This window comes from Stenella coeruleoalba, assembly GCF_951394435.1.
Source record: "Stenella coeruleoalba genome assembly, chromosome: 14".
Classification (NCBI taxonomy): domain Eukaryota; kingdom Metazoa; phylum Chordata; class Mammalia; order Artiodactyla; family Delphinidae; genus Stenella; species Stenella coeruleoalba.
Window position 1 is genome coordinate 73,230,072 of NC_137160.1, and position 19,486 is coordinate 73,249,557.

The window sequence follows — 19,486 nt, forward strand, 5'->3', positions numbered from 1 at the left end:
TTAAAAGAGAGGGAAAGAGAGAAATCCCAGTGTAGTTCTTCCAAAATAAAGCAGTAGGTGTCCATCTGTCAGGCTACATTAAGCCAAGAAGAGATTTTTCCTTTTCAAAGTAGTTTCTTAGGGTCCTTGGCACTTTCTCCTTGTGAAACATTTACAGGAAACATACTTTAAAGAAAATTAAAGCAGAAACATACAGAAATCCAAATAAAACTCACCACCTCCATCCTCTTTTGCGCAAGATGCTCTATGTTACACTTACCATAGAAAAGAATGGGAAAATCTGGGGTTGAAGGAAAGCACTCATTCTATACCAGTTGGAGCTAGAAATGTAGCTTTGTGATAGCAGGAGAGGGAGGCTGAGTGGTGTTTTCTGGCGACTTACTAAATAGATGCCAGAGCTTTCCTTCCCATCTATGAACTTCCTAGGTCCATAAAATGGAAAGACCAACGAACAATCTTTCCAATGTTTATTATTCAGAGTAGTCTAGCATATGTTTCTCAAGACTGGTCTGCCAATCCCTCTCATAGAAATCACCAGAGAAGTTTGGTCAAATAGATTCTCAGTATCCATATCAGATTTACTGATCCAAAATCTCTGGTATTTGGGGCCCGGAAATGTGCACTTTAAGATCATGCCAAGTGATTCTTTATGCACGCCAAGGATTGCGAGAATTTAACCCGTAATATTAGCCTTTTACCACACTGTACCTCCGTTTGCCCTCTTCTGCACCAGAAAACAAGAGTTACTCAATATCTTGGAAGTTAGTAGTACAGGTTGGCAAGATGCAGAGACGTGCCCTCTGAGAAGTGATTGGGGGTTCTCCCTAGGGTCCGCTCATTCCTGGTGAATTCTATATTCAATTTGGAGAGAGAAAGAGAAAGGGATTTCGGGTATTCAAAGACTAAATAGCCTCAGAATCCCAGGGATCCTGCAGAACTCCTTAATATCAGGTTTCAGGACGCCTTCAGCTAATAATGTCTCTGGCCGGCCGCCGTCAGCCATCTAGTGAGGCAACGCGACATCCTGCCTGGCGGCGGTCACGCGACTGTCAAGATGGCGGCCCCCAGGAGCTGGGTTTTATGGAGCTTCTGCTGCCGTGGGTCGTCGCGGGTGTTGCTGGGCTGCAGGCTTCCCGGGCTTCGTAGCTCCTGGCCCAGGGGCCCGCTGGGTGCGCGGCCCTTGTCCCAAGAGAAGCGGGCAACCGAAACGCACTTCGGGTTTGAGACTGTGTCGGAAGAGGAGAAGGGGGGCAAAGGTGAAAAGGGTGAGAGGGTGGAGGGGGGGAAATCTGACCGTCTGCGATCTAGTTTCTTCCGCCCATATTAAGGGTTGATTTAAAGTCCTATCGGCTCTGATGCATTATCTTCTTTATCTTCTGCAGTCCTGACCTCCAAGAAGTAGCCCCAGCCTAACCCTGCCAAACTGAGACGCTACCTCTTTTTAAGTAATTATCACAAAACCCCATCAGTTGAGCGTTTATGATGTGCCAGGCAGTGTGCAGACCTTGTTTACAATCTCATTTCAACTTCCCGATGATGAATATTGCTATCCCATGTTACGTAAGAGGAAATTGAGGCTTAAAGCTTAAGCAAAAACTTGCCCAGTTTAATACAGCTAGTGAGTGGTGGAACTAGTATTCCAACCCAGTTTGGCCCAACTACAGAGCCCAAGTTCTTAATCTCTTGCTAAAGGGATAGGCCATCTTTTATACAAAGAAAGAAGGAAACTATTTTCTGTGTGCCTCAGCTTCCAAATTTGCCCGATAGGAATAATAGTAACTTTTTTCATAGAGTTCTTGTGAAGATTAGATTACTTCATACACTGAAGAATTTTGAATAATGCCAGGCACTTCATAATTGCTCAGTAAATGTTAGATATTTTTGAGCAGTTTTTTGTGTTCACCATAAGCATGGGAAAGGAAAAGAACTTTTTTAAAACTCCAACTGTACCATTTGTAATGGGGAAGGTATTATGCCCATATTACAGATGGATAAGGTGAGACTCTGAGAGGTTCCTTAACTTGGCCTATGTTCACCCAGGAAATAAGAGAAAGAGCCTACAACTGAATTTCCATCCTCTTATAGACTAGCACGTTGTATTACCTCTCACCTGAATCTTAACTAAATATTATACGTAGCTCTACTGTAACTCTGATTGTTTTATTTTGTTTTTTGCGCTACGCGGGCCTCTCACTGTTGTGGCCTCTCCCGTTGCGGAGCACAGGCTCTGGACGCGCAAGCTCAGCGGCCATGGCCCACGGGCCCAGCCGCTCCGCGGCATGTGGGATCTTCCTGGACCGGGGCACGAACCCGTGTCCCCTGCATTGGCAGGCAGACTCTCAACCACTGCGCCACCAGGGAAGCCCTTGTAACTCTTTGAATACTGAATTTAAATTAACATTTATTTCACTGTGACTCCCCAGAAAGCTAGGATGGTGGCTCATTCACGTCTGTATCCTCAGCACCTGATGCACATTGGGAGCTTGATAACTGATTGTGGAGTGAAATAAATGGAGCCAAGTAAAACGATAGCAAACTTTTATTGAGGCCCTGAAACCTTTTAAAAATATTTTACATTAATTCTTATAAATACAAGCGTATGAGGTAGGAACTCTTATCCTGTTTGTATAGATGAATAAACTGCTGATAAGTGGCATAGCTGGAATTTGAATACACATGGGTTGCTTCCAAAATAATAATAATGCTTAACCTCTGTATTGTGCTTTACAATGTATAAACAACATTTCACACAATGACGGGGGGAAGAGTTACCCACTAAGCTAAATATGACTTCCAGATTGGGACCCAAGATTGAAGTACAGGCAATCTTTGCACAATGATGCAGGACAGTAAAAATGTCCATGCAAGCTGAAATCATGACAATGATCGTAAAGATCAATGGGGAAAATTGCGATTGTTCCAGAACCTTTAAAAATTATCAAACATAAAAAACTCTCTTAATGTCAGTTATAAATATATAAGGAAATGAAAAAATAGTAAAGTTGATATTTATTTAGCACACTGTCATTTAAAATTAGATTTAATTAATACAATTAGAATTTTTAATTGTTTAAATTTAAAATTAAATTAAAATCTAACAAAAAATTAGAAAGATTGAGAATTAAGTTGTTTTAGTCCTTTGTAAAAAATTTACCACGAGTAGTTTAAACAGTGTTTGCATCCTTTTTGTCATATAATTTACAGTAGGGAGTGAGCACCTTCTCCATGCCTCAGCAAACGGTCAGACGTGTTTCTAAGGTTCAGTCAGCTTCTAACATTTTATCCTTTCACTTTCAATGTCATGAAATATCTCCAAGAATTCCTTTAATGTGAAATTTTTTGCTGGCATCATTTCCTCTGGGACATCTTCAACCTTTTCATCACAACCACATTCTCATTTACATCCATAAGTTCATTTTCCCAAAGTTCCTCTGGCTGCATATCTAAAACCTCTCGAGGGGCAGCAGTATCAACATTCCCATGGTCATGTTTCTCCTGTAACTCCACTGATGTATTCAAATTTCACTTCCAGGGTTTATCACTTTTCATTATTTTGTTGCACTTTCATTTCCATTGGCCAGTTTCCTCTTTCAGTTATCTAGTTTTGTAAAATGCCCCAGAGATTTACAGCTGAGATGAGAAGATAACACAACTACATGCTTTGCTGTCTGCATGTGAACTGAATAACTGATGTATAGTGACCAACCAGCTACAAACTGTAAGAGAAGTGACATTGTTGGCTTCTGATCATGATGCATATCTGTTATTTATGTATGATTTGTGGACTGAAGAACTACTAGCAAAATGTGTACTTTATGTAATTAGTCACAGTTAATATACCACTGGATTTGAATGATGTTGCTAGAGGACTGGCATTATTGAACTAAACCACAGTAACTGAAATTCTTGTATATTAGAACCATATAAAGCAAGAAGGGCTTATACTTAGTGGGTTGAGCCTTAGTGTCCCTCTAAGTACCCCAAAAGATGTTCAAAAGCAAAGGGCAAGCTTATAGGATCCCAAGGTTGAGAATAGACATTCAAGATTGAGTTAAAGGAGGGGGCTCTATAGTCTGCTGATTCAGCAGAGGACAGTAATATTTTGGGTCTAAGCAGCACATTTTATCTGAGGAACTCAACGTGTCTCCCCTTCATTACCTAATTCAGCCTTACGGCAGGCAGGTAGGGGGCTGGCGCTGATATTCTCATCTCATGGGCAGAAATTGAGGTGCAAAGAAGTTAAATGTAGCCTGTACTTTAAAGTGTATTGGATAATAAATTCCTTAACTCTTCAGCTAGCCCAGATTCCACATTCTGCCTTAATCCTATGTTGGGTCATGAGGACCCTCTACAGTGTGACCTGGCCCTGATTCACATCCTGCCATCCATCTGCCCACCAAATTGTACATGAGGTTTTTCTCAGTGATGCTGGCAGAGATGAGCTGAGGTCTTCCCATCCATTTGTCGTGTCTTCCTAAAGGATTTTGTTGTCTTTTATTATAATAATATTAGAAACATTCCAACCCCCTCCCTGCCCCTTCCTCTAAGAAACAGAAACTGGGGAATTCCCTGACGGTCCAGTGGTTAGGACACAGCGCTTTCACTGCTGAGGGCGCAGGTTCTATCTCTGGTCAGGGAACTAAGATCCTGCAAGCCAAGACGTGTGGCAAAAAAAAAAAAGAAAAAGAAAAACAGAAACCTATTTAGTACTTAAGTATGTGCATGACATTATTACAAGGTAATGGCCCTAGGTAAAGCTAACTAAGATAACATAAAAGAGGTTGACTTCTTTCTTACATGATGTAATTTAAGCCTTTTTTAGAAGGGGTAATGTTAAGGTGAAGATTTGGGCATCAAGCATTATGACTTGGCTCCACCTTGCAGACAGTTAATTTCATGGGGGGGAAGCTTTCTCCTCTTTCATTTAGGACTTTTCCAGGTTAATCTTATGAATAGTCCAATCATGTTGTATTTCTCTCAAGTCTATCAGGTGTTTGAAAGTGTGGCCAAGAAGTATGATGTGATGAATGATATGATGAGTCTTGGTATCCACCGTATTTGGAAGGATTTGCTGCTCTGGAAGATGCGCCCGTTTCCGGGGACCCAGCTGCTGGATGTTGCTGGAGGCACAGGTAACATACAGTTCTGTATCCTGGGGTACCACTAAGCTCCTTTTATAAAAATTAGTGTCTCTTGGGACTTCCCTGGCGGTCCAGTGGTTAAGACTCTGCACTTCCGCTGCAGGGGGCACCGGTTAGATCCCTGGTCGGGGAACTGAGACCCCGCAGCCTCGCAGTGTGGCCAAAATAAATAAATAAGTAAAAAATAAAAATAAAATAGTTCAAAAAAATTAGTGTCTCTTGTTGGAATGAGCTAGCTCACCTACCATTAGCCTGAAAATAGTAATTGAAAATCAGTACACTTCTCAGAAAGATTTATTCTTTCCTTTTTTAACTGAATGTCAGTCAAAAGCACAGAATATCAGCTTTGTGCCTGTCACTTTTCTAAAATTCAGAGGATTACAAAGTAAAACGACCAATTTTTAACTCTAGTGGCATTTCCCCATCTAAACAACCGTTTTACCTTCTATTTAACCTTTATCCCACTTTCCCTCTTTCTTTGGTGTGGGAAAGGGGGAGAGCTTTTATCATGTTATGTAAGCTTTCTAGGCAGACTTTTCTGCCTAATCTACTATGATACCAGATATCAAAAGCTCATTTATTTGTGCATGGTCCTTTGTTATTTGGTACACACTAGGCATTTGGAGAGAAAAATGTCACAATGTGTAATATAATGTAATAATGTAATAATCTATACTAATAGGATAATGTATAATAATAAATTACAGTAGAATAATGTCCATGTTTGACACATGTTTATGTGTGGCTTTGTTGGTGTGGCCCTCTACCCAAAAGGAAGCACAGAGGGCAGTACGGTGGAGGACAGTTTAGCAGAATCTATCAAAATCTAAAATGCTTACAGTCTAGGATCCCACAGTTCCAATTCCAGACATCTAGTCTGAAAACAAAAACAAAAACAAAAACTTGCACAGAGAGATAGCTACAGAAGGGGGTCAGTTAGAGCTGCTTCCATCTCCAATGTACCCCAGCCAGTAACATTACCACATGCTGGCAACTGCCCATTTAGAAAATGCAATTGAAAAGTAATCCCATATATTTAAAAAGACATTGAAAAAGTAGAGCTACAAATATGCTCACTGCATAATTTTTAGTCATAGTGAAAAATTGGAAATAACCTATTTCTACCTCAATAAAGAAATGGCTTTAGGGACTTCCCTGGTGGTGCAGTGGTTAAGAATCTGCCTGCCAATGCAGGGGGCACGGGTTCGATCCCTGGTCTGGGAAGATCCCACGTGCCGCAGAGCAACTAAGCCTGTGCGCCACAACTACTAAGCCTGCGCTCTAGAACCTGCAAGCCACAACTGCTGAGCCTGCGTGCCACAACTACTGAGCCCACGTGCCACAACTAGTGAAGCCCACGAGCCTAGAGCCCATGCTCCGCAACAAGAGAAGCCACCGCAATGAGAAGTCTGTGCACCGCAATGAAGAGTAGACCCCGTTCGCCACAACTAAAGAGAAAAGCCCACACACAGCAACGAAGACCCAACACAGTCAAAAAATAAATAAATATATTTTTTTAAAAAAGAAATGGCTTTAAATTAAGATACATCAATACTATAAAATATTAGGTAGCTATTTAAAAGAATGAGGAAAGCCTAGAAATACCAATGGAATGGCCTCAAGGACATATTAAGTGGGAAGAAAAAGAAAAGTTGTATACAATGCATATAATATGATCCCCATTTATGTTTTTAAGTTGTTTTATATGAGTACATATAATTATATTTAAATATATAGGAAAGTGACTAGAGAATACCGAATTGGATGGAGAAAATGGAAAAACTTAAGGATATATTTCTTACAGTGTAAGAAAAAAACAAAACAAAGACAAGGAAACCGCATTGTAAAAAGGGAAATGTGATCCCGGAAAGCACTGGCTTTGCCCAAACAATATTTACCTAGTCACAATAATGTACACACTTGATTTTCAGCTTTTAGACTCAAACCATCAACAAAGCACAGAAGACATAGCTATAGAACAAATAAAATGTTATCAGGCTTGACAGAATAAAAATATATATATGATGGAACGCTGAAGGGAGTCAAAAGAGATACTGTCTGTAGTTGGTGGAATAAGAAATAAAATACTGGGGTGGAGGGATAAATTTGGAATTGGGATTAACAGATGTATACTACTATATATAAAATAAACAACAAGGACCTACTGTATAGCACAGGGAACTGTATTCAATATCTTGTAATAACCTATAATGGAAAAGAATATGAAAAAGAAAAAAATGTATATATATGTAAAACTGAACCACTTTGCTATACACCTGAAACATTGTAAATCAACTATACTTCAATAAAAAAATTAAAATTGAAAAAATATATTGATTAGTTTATTACTTTAGGTTACAAAGGTATCTGTGAGGAATTATGAAAAGTGATAAAATATATTGGGAGGATAAAAGCAAGCAGAGATGGGGGTGAGTAAAGAAGTAGCTGTAACCAACAGAATAAACAGCTAAAGGAGTTGGGAAGGATGGTCTGTGGGGAACTGAACTGGGAGTAGGAAGTGGTGTGGCAGGGAACTGTTGCTTGTGACTGTACCTTTATGTTACTGTCATAAAAATTATTAGAAAAAGGCTAGAAGGATGCACACTGAGCTCTTAACACTTGTTATGTCTGGAGAGTGTGGACAGAGAATGCAACTTTCATGTTTTATTCTACATGTTTAGGTATTGAGTCTTATAGTAAGAATGTGTCCATGCATTACATATGCAATTTTTTAAAGGTTTTTTTTTTTTTTTGAGGTATGCAGGCCTCTCACTGCTGTGGCCTCTCCTGTTGTGGAGCACAGGCTCCGGATGCGCAGGCTCAGTGGCCATGGCTCACGGGCCCAGCCGCTCCACAGCATGTGGGATCTTCCTGGACCGGGGCACAAACCCGTGTCCCCTGCATCAGTAGGCGGACCCCCAACCACTGCACCACCAGGGAAGCCTGAGGTTTTTAAAAATTAATTAATTAATTAATTAATTAATAAAATAAATTAATTTATTTTAAATTAAATTAATATAAATTAATTAATAAAATAAATTTATTTATTTATTTTTGGGTCTTCATTGCTGTGCACAGGCTTTCTCTAGTTGTGGCAAGTGGGGGCTACTCTTCGTTGTGTTGCACGGGCTTCTCACTGCGGTGGCTTCTCTTGTTGTGGAGCATGGGCTTCAGTAGTTCTGCCACGTGGCCTCAGTAGCTGTGGCGCACGGGCTTAGTTGCTCCGCGGCATGTGGAGTCATCCTGGAGCAGGGCTTGAACCCGTGTCCCCTGCATTGGCAGGCGGATTCTTAACCACTGAGCCATCAGGGAAGTCCAGGTTTTTTAAAGAATCTTAGACGTTAGAAATTTACTGTTAAAATAAAAAGTTACTGGGCTTCCCTGGTGGCACAGTGGTTAAGAATCCACCTGCCAATGCAGGGGACACGGGTTCAAGCCCTGGTCCCCGAAGGTCCCACGTGCCGTGGAACAACTAAGCCCGTGCACCACAGCTACTGAGCCTGCGCTCTAGAGCCCACTAGCCACAACTACTGAAGCCTGAACACCTAGAGCCCGTGCTCCGCAACAAGAGAAGCCACCGCAATGAGAAGCCTGTGCACCACAGTGAAGAGTAGCCCCCGTTCACCGCAACTAGAGAAAGCCGGCGCACAGCCAGGAAGACCCAACGCAGCCAAAAATAAATAAAATAAATAAATAAAAATAAAAATTAAAAAAATAGTTACTGTTGAGATGAGTACAAAATTCAATTTTCATACACTCCTCAACCCCTGTACCTTTGTTGCTCCTTTGGGGTTTAAGAAATGCTGGGTTTTTGTTTTTGTTTGTGTTTGATCTTTCCTCCTGTTGGCTTCCCACAGGTGACATTGCATTCCGGTTCCTTAATTATGTTCAGGCACAGCATCAGAGAAAGGAGAAGAGGCAATTAAGGGCCCAACAAAATTTATCCTGGGAAGAAATTGCCAAAAAGTACCAGAATGAGGAGGATTCTTTGGACGGTTCTCATGTCATGGTCTGTGACATCAACAAGGAGATGCTAAAGATTGGAAAACAGAAAGCCCGTGCTCGAGGATACAAAGCTGGTAAGTCCTGCAGAAAATGGACCCAGAGGAGATGTTTATATGTTTATAAAATAAGATGGAATATGTACAATGCTGAAATGCTTTCTTTCCAGGTTTCAAAAACTTGCAGGTAGGTAGGAGTGGAAGATAATTTGTGTGGCTGCGTCCAGCATGTGTGCTGTTATGTACATTATTTCAGCAACCCAGGGAGTTAGATTATCAGCCACATGTGACAGGGGAGATAACCCAAACCCAAAGAGGTTAAGTATCTGCTTCAGCTAACACAACTTAAATGGCAGATCCGGAATGGGGGCTGACTCTTTGGATCTCAGCTCTTGGACACTGAGACAAGTTTGGCTTTTAATTCCCAGCAGCTCCCCAGTGACCCCCATGCCCTGTTCTTGAGCCATTTCATCCCCCTCCCAAAACTAAGCTCTGCTTCAGCTTTCAAACCAGGGGGCTCCTGGGGCCTGGACATTTCCCACGTGGGGCTCTTTTCACAGGCAGTCTTTGCTCCAGAGCACCTCCACCCCACCCCCGCCACTGGGTGGGCTGAGACTTTCTCAGATTTTCATCCAGGTCTAATGGCTTTGTTTTTTGGGGGAGCGGGGGGGTGGGGGGCGGGGTTGTGATTTATTTATTTATTTTTTTAATACATCTTTATTGGAATATAATTGCTTCACAATACTGTGTTAATTTCTATTGTACAACAAAGTGAATCAGCCATATACACACATACATCCCCATATTCCCTCTTGAGGCTCCCTCCCACCCTCCCTATCCCACCCCTCTAGGTCATCGCAAAGCACCGAGCCGACCTCCCTGTGCTATGCTGCTGCTTCCCACTAGCTATCTCTCTTACATTTGGTTGTGTATATGTATGTCAATGCTACTCTCACTTCGCCCCTCACCCGCTGTGTCCTCAAGTCCATTCTCTACGTCTGCGTCTTTATTCCTGTCCTGCCACTAGGTTCATCAGTACCTTTTTTTTTTTTTGATTCCAAATACATGCGTTAGCATACGGCATTTGTTTTTCTCTTTCTGACTTACTTCACTCTGTGTGACAGACTCTAGGTCCATCCACCTCACTGCAAATAACTCAATTTCGTTTCTTTTTATGGCTGAGTAATATTCCATTGTAGGTCTAATGGCTTTTCCCACACAGCCTTGCTTCCTCTCCTTTTTATTTTTTCCAGGTGTCTCCTCTCACCCCCTGCCCCCAAAAAAGAAAAAAACCCTTTTGCCCTCCTACCTCTATTTCATCGTGGTTTTCTCAGAGGGCCCAACTGATGCAGTTGAAGAATCACCTGTAAATGGTACTCCTCAAATTTCCCTAGCACGGTACTCTCAACAGCCAATGGGAGAATGCCTGGGTATCTCCAGGAACCTGTTGCAGCCTCCAAATAGACAGTTTCTGCTCTAGCTTAAAGATATATATTTTGCATTTGGCTTTCTGTTTGTTTTCATATTTTGAAATACTTTTGCCCCCAGTTTTATGCCCCAGTAGTAGTACTGATCTGGCAGCTGCAGCATGTTTACCCAGCTCTTCAGAGCCGCTGCACTGCCCTCTTCCACGCTGGCCGAGCACTGCAGGCAGCCCCCGTGAGAGGCAGCGGTGCACAGCAAAGGAAGCCAAGTCCCTTGGGTCCATGTCAGCACTTCTCCCCTCCCCCACCCCCACCATGAGTGTCTATGGTTATTTTAGCTCAATTCTGCTTCCTCCTCCTCCTCCCACCCGCAGAATGAGCTGCCTAGACGAACTGCAGCCCACTTGGCCCCCCAAATGAAGGGCTCTTTTGTTAACCATCAACACTGATCAGAAGGCTGACAATCACTAGTGTTTCTAGACAAAGGCACCGTGTTCTTACTCCTACTGAGAAACGTGTTTCCCTTCTCTCTGGTGCTTAGCCACGAAGACTGGAGAACAAAGATGGAAATGATGGGTAATGTTCCACCTCTTGAATCATCTCTTCCATAGCACAGCTTGCCCTTCAGGCTCTCCTAACAGCCAAGAAATCCACCTGCATAGAATCATTACATGCTGCATAGTATGGTTTTATCTTTCCTCCTTGCTTTATCAATCTCCAATAATAATGCCTTTGCAAAAAATATCATGCAAAAAAATTTGAAACTAAGTAGGAAGATCCTAGAAATGATTTAATAGTTTAAAAAATTAATGTGTAAAGGCATTTTTGTGTGTAGTACTATGATGTGTTTTCCTTACATGTAGCACTTCCTCCCAAAATGGAAGCTTGGAGGGCAGGAACCTTAAAAAGATTATTTGATGGTTTATAAAAGTGATATATTTGGGAAAATTTTGGATATTAGAAATCAAAACTTTGAAAAGGTATTAAGAAGTAAATATTAACCAGAGTTTCAGCATCCAGAGATGACCCTCAATATATTTCCTTCCTAGCTTTTTCCTAATCATGTTCTTTTTATAAAATTGAGAACATCTTATGTATATAATTTAGTATCCTGCTTTATTTAATTCAGCATTGTATCATGAGATTTTCCCATGTTATTAAAAACTCCTGGGAATTCCCTGGCGGTCCAGTGATTAGGACTCCACACTCTAACTGCTGAGGGCTCAGGTTCGATCCATGGTCAAGGAACTAATATCCCACAAGCTGCATGGTGCGGCCAAAAAAAAAAAAAATTTCCTTAAAATCATTTTTTATGATATTCTCTCATATGGATGTTTTATGATTTGCATAACCAATTTATGTAACTAGTTGATCTTTCATTTTTTTCTGATGTTTTTGCACGTAGCACAATGTTGTGACATCCTTATTTGTAAATTTTTGCATGCATCATTATTTTCTTTTTACTGACAATATATTTGGACAAGTGTTCAGGCTCTCTAGATCTCAATTACCTTATCTATAAAATGTAGAAAATAATAACCCTTCTCACAGTAGGAGGTACTATCCCATAACTGTTAAAAACACAGGCTCTGGAATAAAACTTACTGAGTTCTAATCCATCTGTGTGACCTTAGGCAAGGTACTTCAATCTTTCTGATACTCAATTTTGTTCACCTGAAACATGAAGATGATAGTACGGCTGTCTCAGAGTCGGTATGAGGATGTGAGAAGATAATGTATGTAAAGTGATAACACAGACCCTGCCATCATGGGCTTAGTAAGCAGTAGCTTTGATGATGATGTCATTAATGTCCTCCTCCTAAAATTCAAATAGCTGGGTCAAAGGATATACTTATTACTAAGGCTCTTGTTAAATACTGCTGGCATGCTTTCCAGGAGGGTTATTTCCATTTACCTACCCCTATAGTGCCTTCCTTCTATATCATACTTTTTTTTTTAAGTTCCATTGAGACACCGAACGTGACAGTGCTTTTATTTAATTTATTTAAGGAAGCCAAGTGTTTTATTTTATTTTAAATGTATTTATTTATTTATGGCTGCATTGGGTCTTTGTTGCTGCGCGCGGGCTTTCTCTAGTTGCAGTGAGCGTCGGCTACTCTTCATTGCAGTGCACGGGCTTCTCATTGCGGTTGTTTCTCTTGTTGTGGAACACGGGCTCTAGGCGCACGGGCTTCAGTAGTTGTGGCACGCAGGCTTCAGTAGTTGTGGTTCACGGGCTCTAGAGCACAGGCTCAGTAGTTGTGGTTCACAGGCTTAATGGCTCCGTGGCATGTGGGATCTTCCCAGACCAGGGCTCGAACCTTGTCCCCTGCATTGGCAGGCGGATTCTTAACCACTACACCACCAGGGAAGTCCCTATATCATACTTTATGTCTGATTCACTGCAAGTTGAATAATATTAAAGCCAAATCAGGATCCTCAGAGGACATAGCTACCCTGATGGGGAGCTCCCTTGGGTGTTTTCTGAATTCATGACCAGATTTGCAGTCAAGACACTTTGCTTCTCTATGACTCCAGTAGAACCAATATAATTATACTAAATTACATACTTAGAATACTTCCAATGACTGTCTGAAGTAGGTACTATTATTGACTCCATTTTACAGATGAGGAAACAAAGTAGTTTATTAAAGATTATATGGCTAATAAATGGGGAAGCTGGAATTAGAACACAGGCAACCCCAGGACCTGGGCTCTTAACCACAGTGCTTTACACAAAACACCTAGTTGGATAAAAATTGCTTAAGGGTAAGGCATAACTAAGTAACCAGTGTCTACTCTGAGAACCTTGGGGGGACTTCCTGCTAAACTTCAAGGGCGCCAGCTTCACATTCTCAGGACTGGAGGACACCGTGAAGACGGTGGCCAGGAATCCACTGGAGAAGGCAGGTGTGTATTTTCTGACACCACTTCAGATACCACATGTGTGATGTTTGCCCAGCACCAAGCAGCTCTCCAGTTCTCCAATGTCAACCAGCTGTCCAACAATTTAGTTCAGTTCTGACACTAATTACCCAGAGTTAGCTCAGATTCCACAGGTTTAAGGGCTAATTGCCACAGGACTGTCCCCACTTCACAAGCCAGCCGCAAACAGGGTGTCCACGGTACCCACAGTTCTGTCTGGCCTACTGAAAATTCAGGGTTTCCCATGACCCCCTCCTCAGGTTTGACAGTTCACTGGGTGCAGAGGAGACAGTTGTCCAGACTGAGGCCAGAACTGCTTTTCTCTTTCAGGACTTGCTTGGGTAGTGGGAGACGCTGAAGAACTGCCCTTTGATGATGACAAATTTGATGTTTACACCATTGCCTTTGGGATCCGGAATGTCACACACATTGATCAGGTAATGAATGGCTGCATCCGCTTGCGTGACTCAGGATATTAGTTCTCCTGGAGTGGCTCCACGGTGAATGAGGAAAGGGAGAGAGTCTTCTCTGGGCTCAGCTCCTGAGTTGAATGTTTCAGGCTTAGAGGTCTTAATCCTTTAAATTGCCCATTTTCCTGCCCACAAAATTGAAAAAAAACCACAGAGCAGATCCCCACAGAAGCCTTTGTTGCTTGGGTTGGTATTTACATCCTTAAAAAAAAAAATTATTTATTTGGCCGCATCAGGTCTTAGTTGCGGCGGCGGGCTTCTCTCTAGTTGTGGCATGCGGGCTCTAGAGTGCGTGGTCTTAGTTGCCCTGTGGCATGTGGGATCTTAGTTCCCCAACCAGGGATCAAACCCGCGTCCCCTGCATTGGAAGGCGGATTCTTAACCACTGGACCACCAGAGAAATCCCAGTATTTACATTTTTGAGACTGTCAGTCTTGCTCTCTCATTTCATCTGCTTCCTCTTGCTTGTGAAGCCACCTGACTCTGACACTGCAGATCAGAGGGATTTCCAAGGCTGACAGAGAAAAAGGCACTCAAACCCTATTTTGGCAGAAGGTAGCTAGATTCATGGTTCCTCTGTAGGAAGAAGGGAAATGTTCAGCTCTTAATCTGATGCAGCTCTTCTTTATTTCTGCTTGAACATTCTGTCCAAACATTTGAAGATGGTAAGCAAGGCACCCCATTTCATTTCTGTAATGTGGACTCCAGTTGCCTAGTTGCCTGCTTTGGGTGGGACATCCTTTATGGTGTACTTTAGCTTCATTTTTATGACCTGTCCTATGTCTGTAGCCAGTTTATTATTCCTTTTAAATTAAAAAAAATAATAAATTTTAGTAGATTCAAAGTTCAAAAGGCACAAACGGATATATCAGTAAAAGTCTTCACCTTGTGTCCCAGCCATTCAGTGCCTCTTCCCCCTGCAGTCACCAATTTCTTAATGTAGCTTTGCAAAGATGTCTTGTGCATATTAAGTGTATTTATTTTCTTTCTTTTTTATACAAATATTAGCATATGAAACATTTTGCCCATTGCTTTTTTTTCCCTTAAAAATATACCTGCAGGGCTTCCCTGGTGGCACAGTGGTTGAGAGTCCGCCTGCCGATGCAGGGGACACGGGTTCGCGCTCCGGTCCGGGAGGATCCCACATGCCGCGGAGTGGCTGGGCCCGTGAGCCATGGCCGCTGAGCCTGCGCGTCCGGAGCCTGTGCTCCGCGGGGGGAGAGGCCACAGCAGTGAGAGATCCGCGTACCGCAAAAAAAAAAATCTATATATCTATATATCTATATACCTGCAGACTTTTGCATGTCAGCACATAAAGAACACTGGCTCTTCCTTTTTTTAATAGCTGCATAGATTCCCTTTGTGTATATATTCCGTAATTTAGCCAGTCTCTCATTAATGGTTAAGATGCTTCTAATCTTGGTGCTGTTCAAATCGTGCCATAATGAATAACCCATGTCGTTTCCACAATAGAAACATTTCTGTAAGATAGATTATTTGAAGTAAAATTGCTGGATCAAAAAGGAATATCCATTGTGATTTTGAGAAGTAATTCAAAAATTGCCGCCTGTGGGGCGTTGTACCAATCTGAGTCAGTTTAGATTACTCCAAGTAACCTTCTCTAGTCACTGGCAGCAGAATGCCTATTTCTGCTGTTACAGCTTCCCAGCTGAGAGTGAACACGGGATCTGTGGGAAATCACTTTTATAATGCCCATAGAAGCTGACGCCGCCTCAGCCTCCCAGAGCTGAATGAGGGCTGCTGACGAGTGTGTTCTGTTGTTCCTGTCTTGCTCAGGCGCTCCAGGAAGCCCATCGGGTCCTGAAGCCAGGAGGACGGTTTCTCTGTCTGGAGTTCAGCCAAGTAAACAATCCGCTCGTATCCAGGTTGGTATTGTTAACAGGGCTTGATTTTCATCATCTAGCCAAGGGTTTCCCATCCCAAAGTGGAAAGAAAATAGCCAGTAAGCTACAAGCATCAACCTCATAGTTCAGTGTCCCAGAGTCCCTGAGGGACAGTGCCACCTCTGAGGTCTGAATGACAACACCTAGGCCAGAAGGGTCTCAAACCAGTAACCAGAGACTCAAGTGGGCCCACGTATGTATTTTGTTTGACTCATGGTATTTTAAAAATTGACTTAGATGTCCATATTTTAAAATCAGGAAATTTTACATAAAAATCTAGATTTCCAGCTTCACTTGAGAAATCAGATATATGGCAATCCTGGTTAAGCCCATATTCCCACATGGCAATAGTCAGGGCTGAGTAGTAACTGCCCTTTCTCCACTTTTCTGGTACTTCCTAACTGTGCCTGTCACCACACCCTCACTACTCCCTAGGCTTCTGCACCTGGCCCACTTCACTTATTTCAGGTACTTGCTTGACCCTTATAGGCATTTGAGTTTATAATCCCAGGCTTAGACCTTCTTGCTTATTAATGGTCACGTTCTAATCTTAATCTTTTGCCTTTTTGTTTAGGCTCTATGATGTATATAGCTTCCAGGTCATTCCTGTCCTGGGAGAGGTCATTGCAGGAGATTGGAAGTCCTATCAATACCTTGTAGAAAGTATCCGACAGTTCCCATCTCAGGTAAAAAACTTCTATAGCTTACAACAAAGGCCCTACAGTTGAAATCCAGGCGATTTTTGCTGTATCCTTCTTTGTGTTTTAGGAGGAGTTCAAGGAGATGATAGAAGATGCAGGTTTTCAGAAGGTGACTTATGAAAATCTAACATCAGGCATTGTAGCCATTCATTCTGGCTTCAAACTGTAACTCCTTTAAGATCCTGGAGTGTGAACCAGTCACATCCTGTCAAAAGGCTGGAGCCGAAGGATAATGTGGTTAGTGAGACCAGCACAACATCTCCTCCTAAGGCTGTGCGCCTTGGACTCATGTTCTGATATGACCAGTCTCAGAGTGAAAGAAACAAGCTTCTGTCACTTTATTGCAGCTTTCCTTTGGGGCTGCTTCAGGCCTTCTCCCAGAGGTATTTAGTCTGTGCTTTTTGCTTAACTCCTACTAATTTTTCTTGGCTCTGTAGTATGTGGTTAAGGAAAACCAGCACTGAAACTCAGTTTTGAAGTGTATCTGTGGCTTCTCTGCCAGTGCTGCCTTCCAGAGGGATAATGAATCATTAGAACCCAATGATGATTTGAACCAGAAAACTTCCTAGCTGTACCCAAGTCCATCTTTCAGCCTAGGACTAAGTCTGGGGCCAAAAGCCAAGGCCCAAATTAGAGGGCTAAGGATCACAACTAGAATTGTGCCCTGAAACACTAAGAGTTTACAATTTTCATGGGTTTTGTCATTTTTTTCTTGAGGGAGGTGAAAGAAATACACTTTCATCATTATTCATTCAGTCCTCTTCTACCAAAAGCCACTATTGTGTCCTCAGTGCCTGTCATGAAGGAAACTTGACAAATCCTTGTTGAAGGAATAAATGTACCTGATTTCACGTCTTACAAAGAGAGCTTCTTTGTCAGGATACGTTTGAAGTCAGGATCTTATAGCCAAAAAAAAAAGTTTGATAACTATTTGTCTAGCCAAACCCCCTCCAGTACTCAGAAGAGCTGGACAGAGCTCTTGTCTCCTTAATACAGTCCACTCTTTGATGTTAAAATGAGACCATAAAAAAAAAAATGAGACCATAAATATTTTCAGTGCAGATGAAACTTAAGGGTTTTTTTGGGGGGTGGGGGAGGGTTGGTAAGAAATCGCAGAAATCAACCTGTGAGTTGGCTGGCAGTTGAATTGCAGAGACCTTAGTTCAAGGCTATTTGAAAAGTCTTCAGATATGCTGCCTCTCGCCCCAGCACAGAAGGGGTCATTTACCCCTTCACGTGAGTCACGACCTTCACTCACAAGATTGTGCCCTTGTCACTGAAAAGCTTCCAGATACAGCACTCTATATACACCTGTCTCAAAGAACAGCACCTTAGAACGATTGATAAAATGCTAAACCTTAGAAAAACTTTTAAGTTTTGTTTTCAGCCGGCTGGCGCCTCTGAAATTAACAAGGAGCAGGCAGTAAAAAAACCTTCATAGGTCATCAACCCAGTCCTCGCTCAGTGGCAATGTGATTCTCATATCTGAATCAAGAAAGAAAAGTTAAAAGCTGTCACTTCCTGGCAATAGATATGGGCCTGATGAAATTAGAACTCCCATTGTCCAGCCGTTTGTGGCCTGAAGGCAGCTGGAGACTGGAAGTAGAGCTAAAATCGACAAGATTGATGCAGCTTTGAAAGCCAAACACCTGTTGGGCTTCAAATATAGCCAGGTCACAAAAGAGGAAAAGGAGGTAGAAAAAAGATGTATTACAGGAACATTCTCAGTCTGTTCATATAAATACAAACCTAAACGACTGCAATTGCAGTCCCGTTCCACAGTACCTCCTGCTCCTCTCCTGCAGAAAGCAGGGGAAAAACTTCTCCCACTTGAATTGCCATAATAGTAAAACAATTGTTTGCCCCTCTACCCTGAAACTTTCTCAGTCCTAACATTGATCAACTTCACTAGAACTTTTAAGACCCCAAGTTCTGGTAAAGAAAAACAACCTCCCAAAGATGTTACAGACCTAATATTGCTCTCAAGATGGAATCATCAGTCAATTCAGATCTATCACCCGCTCTGTGTAGCATTAGCCTGGCTGCTCAGACACCCTAATTGTATCTCATAGATCCAAGGTCTAAAACAAAAAGGCTTACCTCATGTGAACACTGAAAACAAAGGGGAATTTAAAAGCCAGGACCTTCCTTGCAGCTTCCCAGGATGGGCGTGGGTTGTCTCAGCCTCTGGAATATTTCCTATCTACAAAAGCCAAGTCTGCCATATTCGCTTTTATTCATAGAAAAGATTTGTCTTCCTAAAATTGATAGCAGGAAACCTTTAATGAAGTTTACTTATCCAGTTTTAATTGGGTCTTTTAGTGAAAGCTTCAATTCACATGTGAACACAGCTAGTTAAAGCACAGCACAGCAGGCTTATAAGTTTAAATTCCTGCAGACTTTATTAGAATCACATGGAGGGCTGCCTCAAAAGATTTCCCTTTTAAGACCACCTTTAATCTTTAGAATATTCTTTGGCCAAGGCAGGGGAGGGGAAATTAGTCTAGAGCCCAACTTTCTTATTAGCTTATTTCCATTTTACAACCATGGAACTACTATACATTCATCACCACTTGAGGCCTAAGGCCCAGAACACTCTATAGCAGTATCTTTTAACAAAATGAGCACTTAAGGAAAGCATCAGATTAGGAATAAGAGTTAATTCAGTAGTTTCTCTGCCATGCATTTCTTAACATGCACTTCTGAGTAGTATTCTTCCATGCATAACAGTAGCAGGATGGGCAAGAATGAAACTCAAGAGCGTTGAATAGGCTAGTCTGTTATATCCCACAGAAACTTCAAGGAATCACCCCCACCAAACTACCCAAGATCAAACAATAGGCCATCTTCAACCCTAGATTATTTGAACAAATCGTTATTAACGCACACTTCTCCAACACATTTATTTCTTTTAAGGAAT

At 41.9% G+C, this 19,486-nt stretch overlaps 1 protein-coding gene across 1 annotated transcript; it reads left to right on the forward strand.

Moving 5' to 3' along the window:
* Nucleotides 1–1,045: 1,045 nt before the first annotated feature.
* Nucleotides 1,046–19,398, forward strand: COQ5 (coenzyme Q5, methyltransferase). Its single transcript, XM_079943392.1, has 7 exons — nucleotides 1,046–1,256; nucleotides 4,983–5,132; nucleotides 8,999–9,220; nucleotides 13,822–13,928; nucleotides 15,759–15,847; nucleotides 16,440–16,551; nucleotides 16,634–19,398. Exons 1-7 carry the CDS (start codon nucleotides 1,055–1,057, stop codon nucleotides 16,733–16,735), a joined length of 984 nt encoding a protein of 327 aa, XP_079799518.1. The 5' UTR covers nucleotides 1,046–1,054; the 3' UTR covers nucleotides 16,736–19,398.
* Nucleotides 19,399–19,486: the final 88 nt, after the last annotated feature.

Bases quoted from the DNA above. Each gene is read 5' to 3' on its own strand.
- COQ5 (XM_079943392.1), top strand. From the start codon at position 1,055: ATGGCGGCCCCCAGGAGCTGGGTTTTATGGAGCTTCTGCTGCCGTGGG. The intron at 1,257-4,982 runs GTGAAAAGGGTG...ATTTCTCTCAAG, and splicing joins AGAGGAGAAGGGGGGCAAAG to TCTATCAGGTGTTTGAAAGT. The intron at 13,929-15,758 runs GTAATGAATGGC...TGTCTTGCTCAG, and splicing joins ATGTCACACACATTGATCAG to GCGCTCCAGGAAGCCCATCG.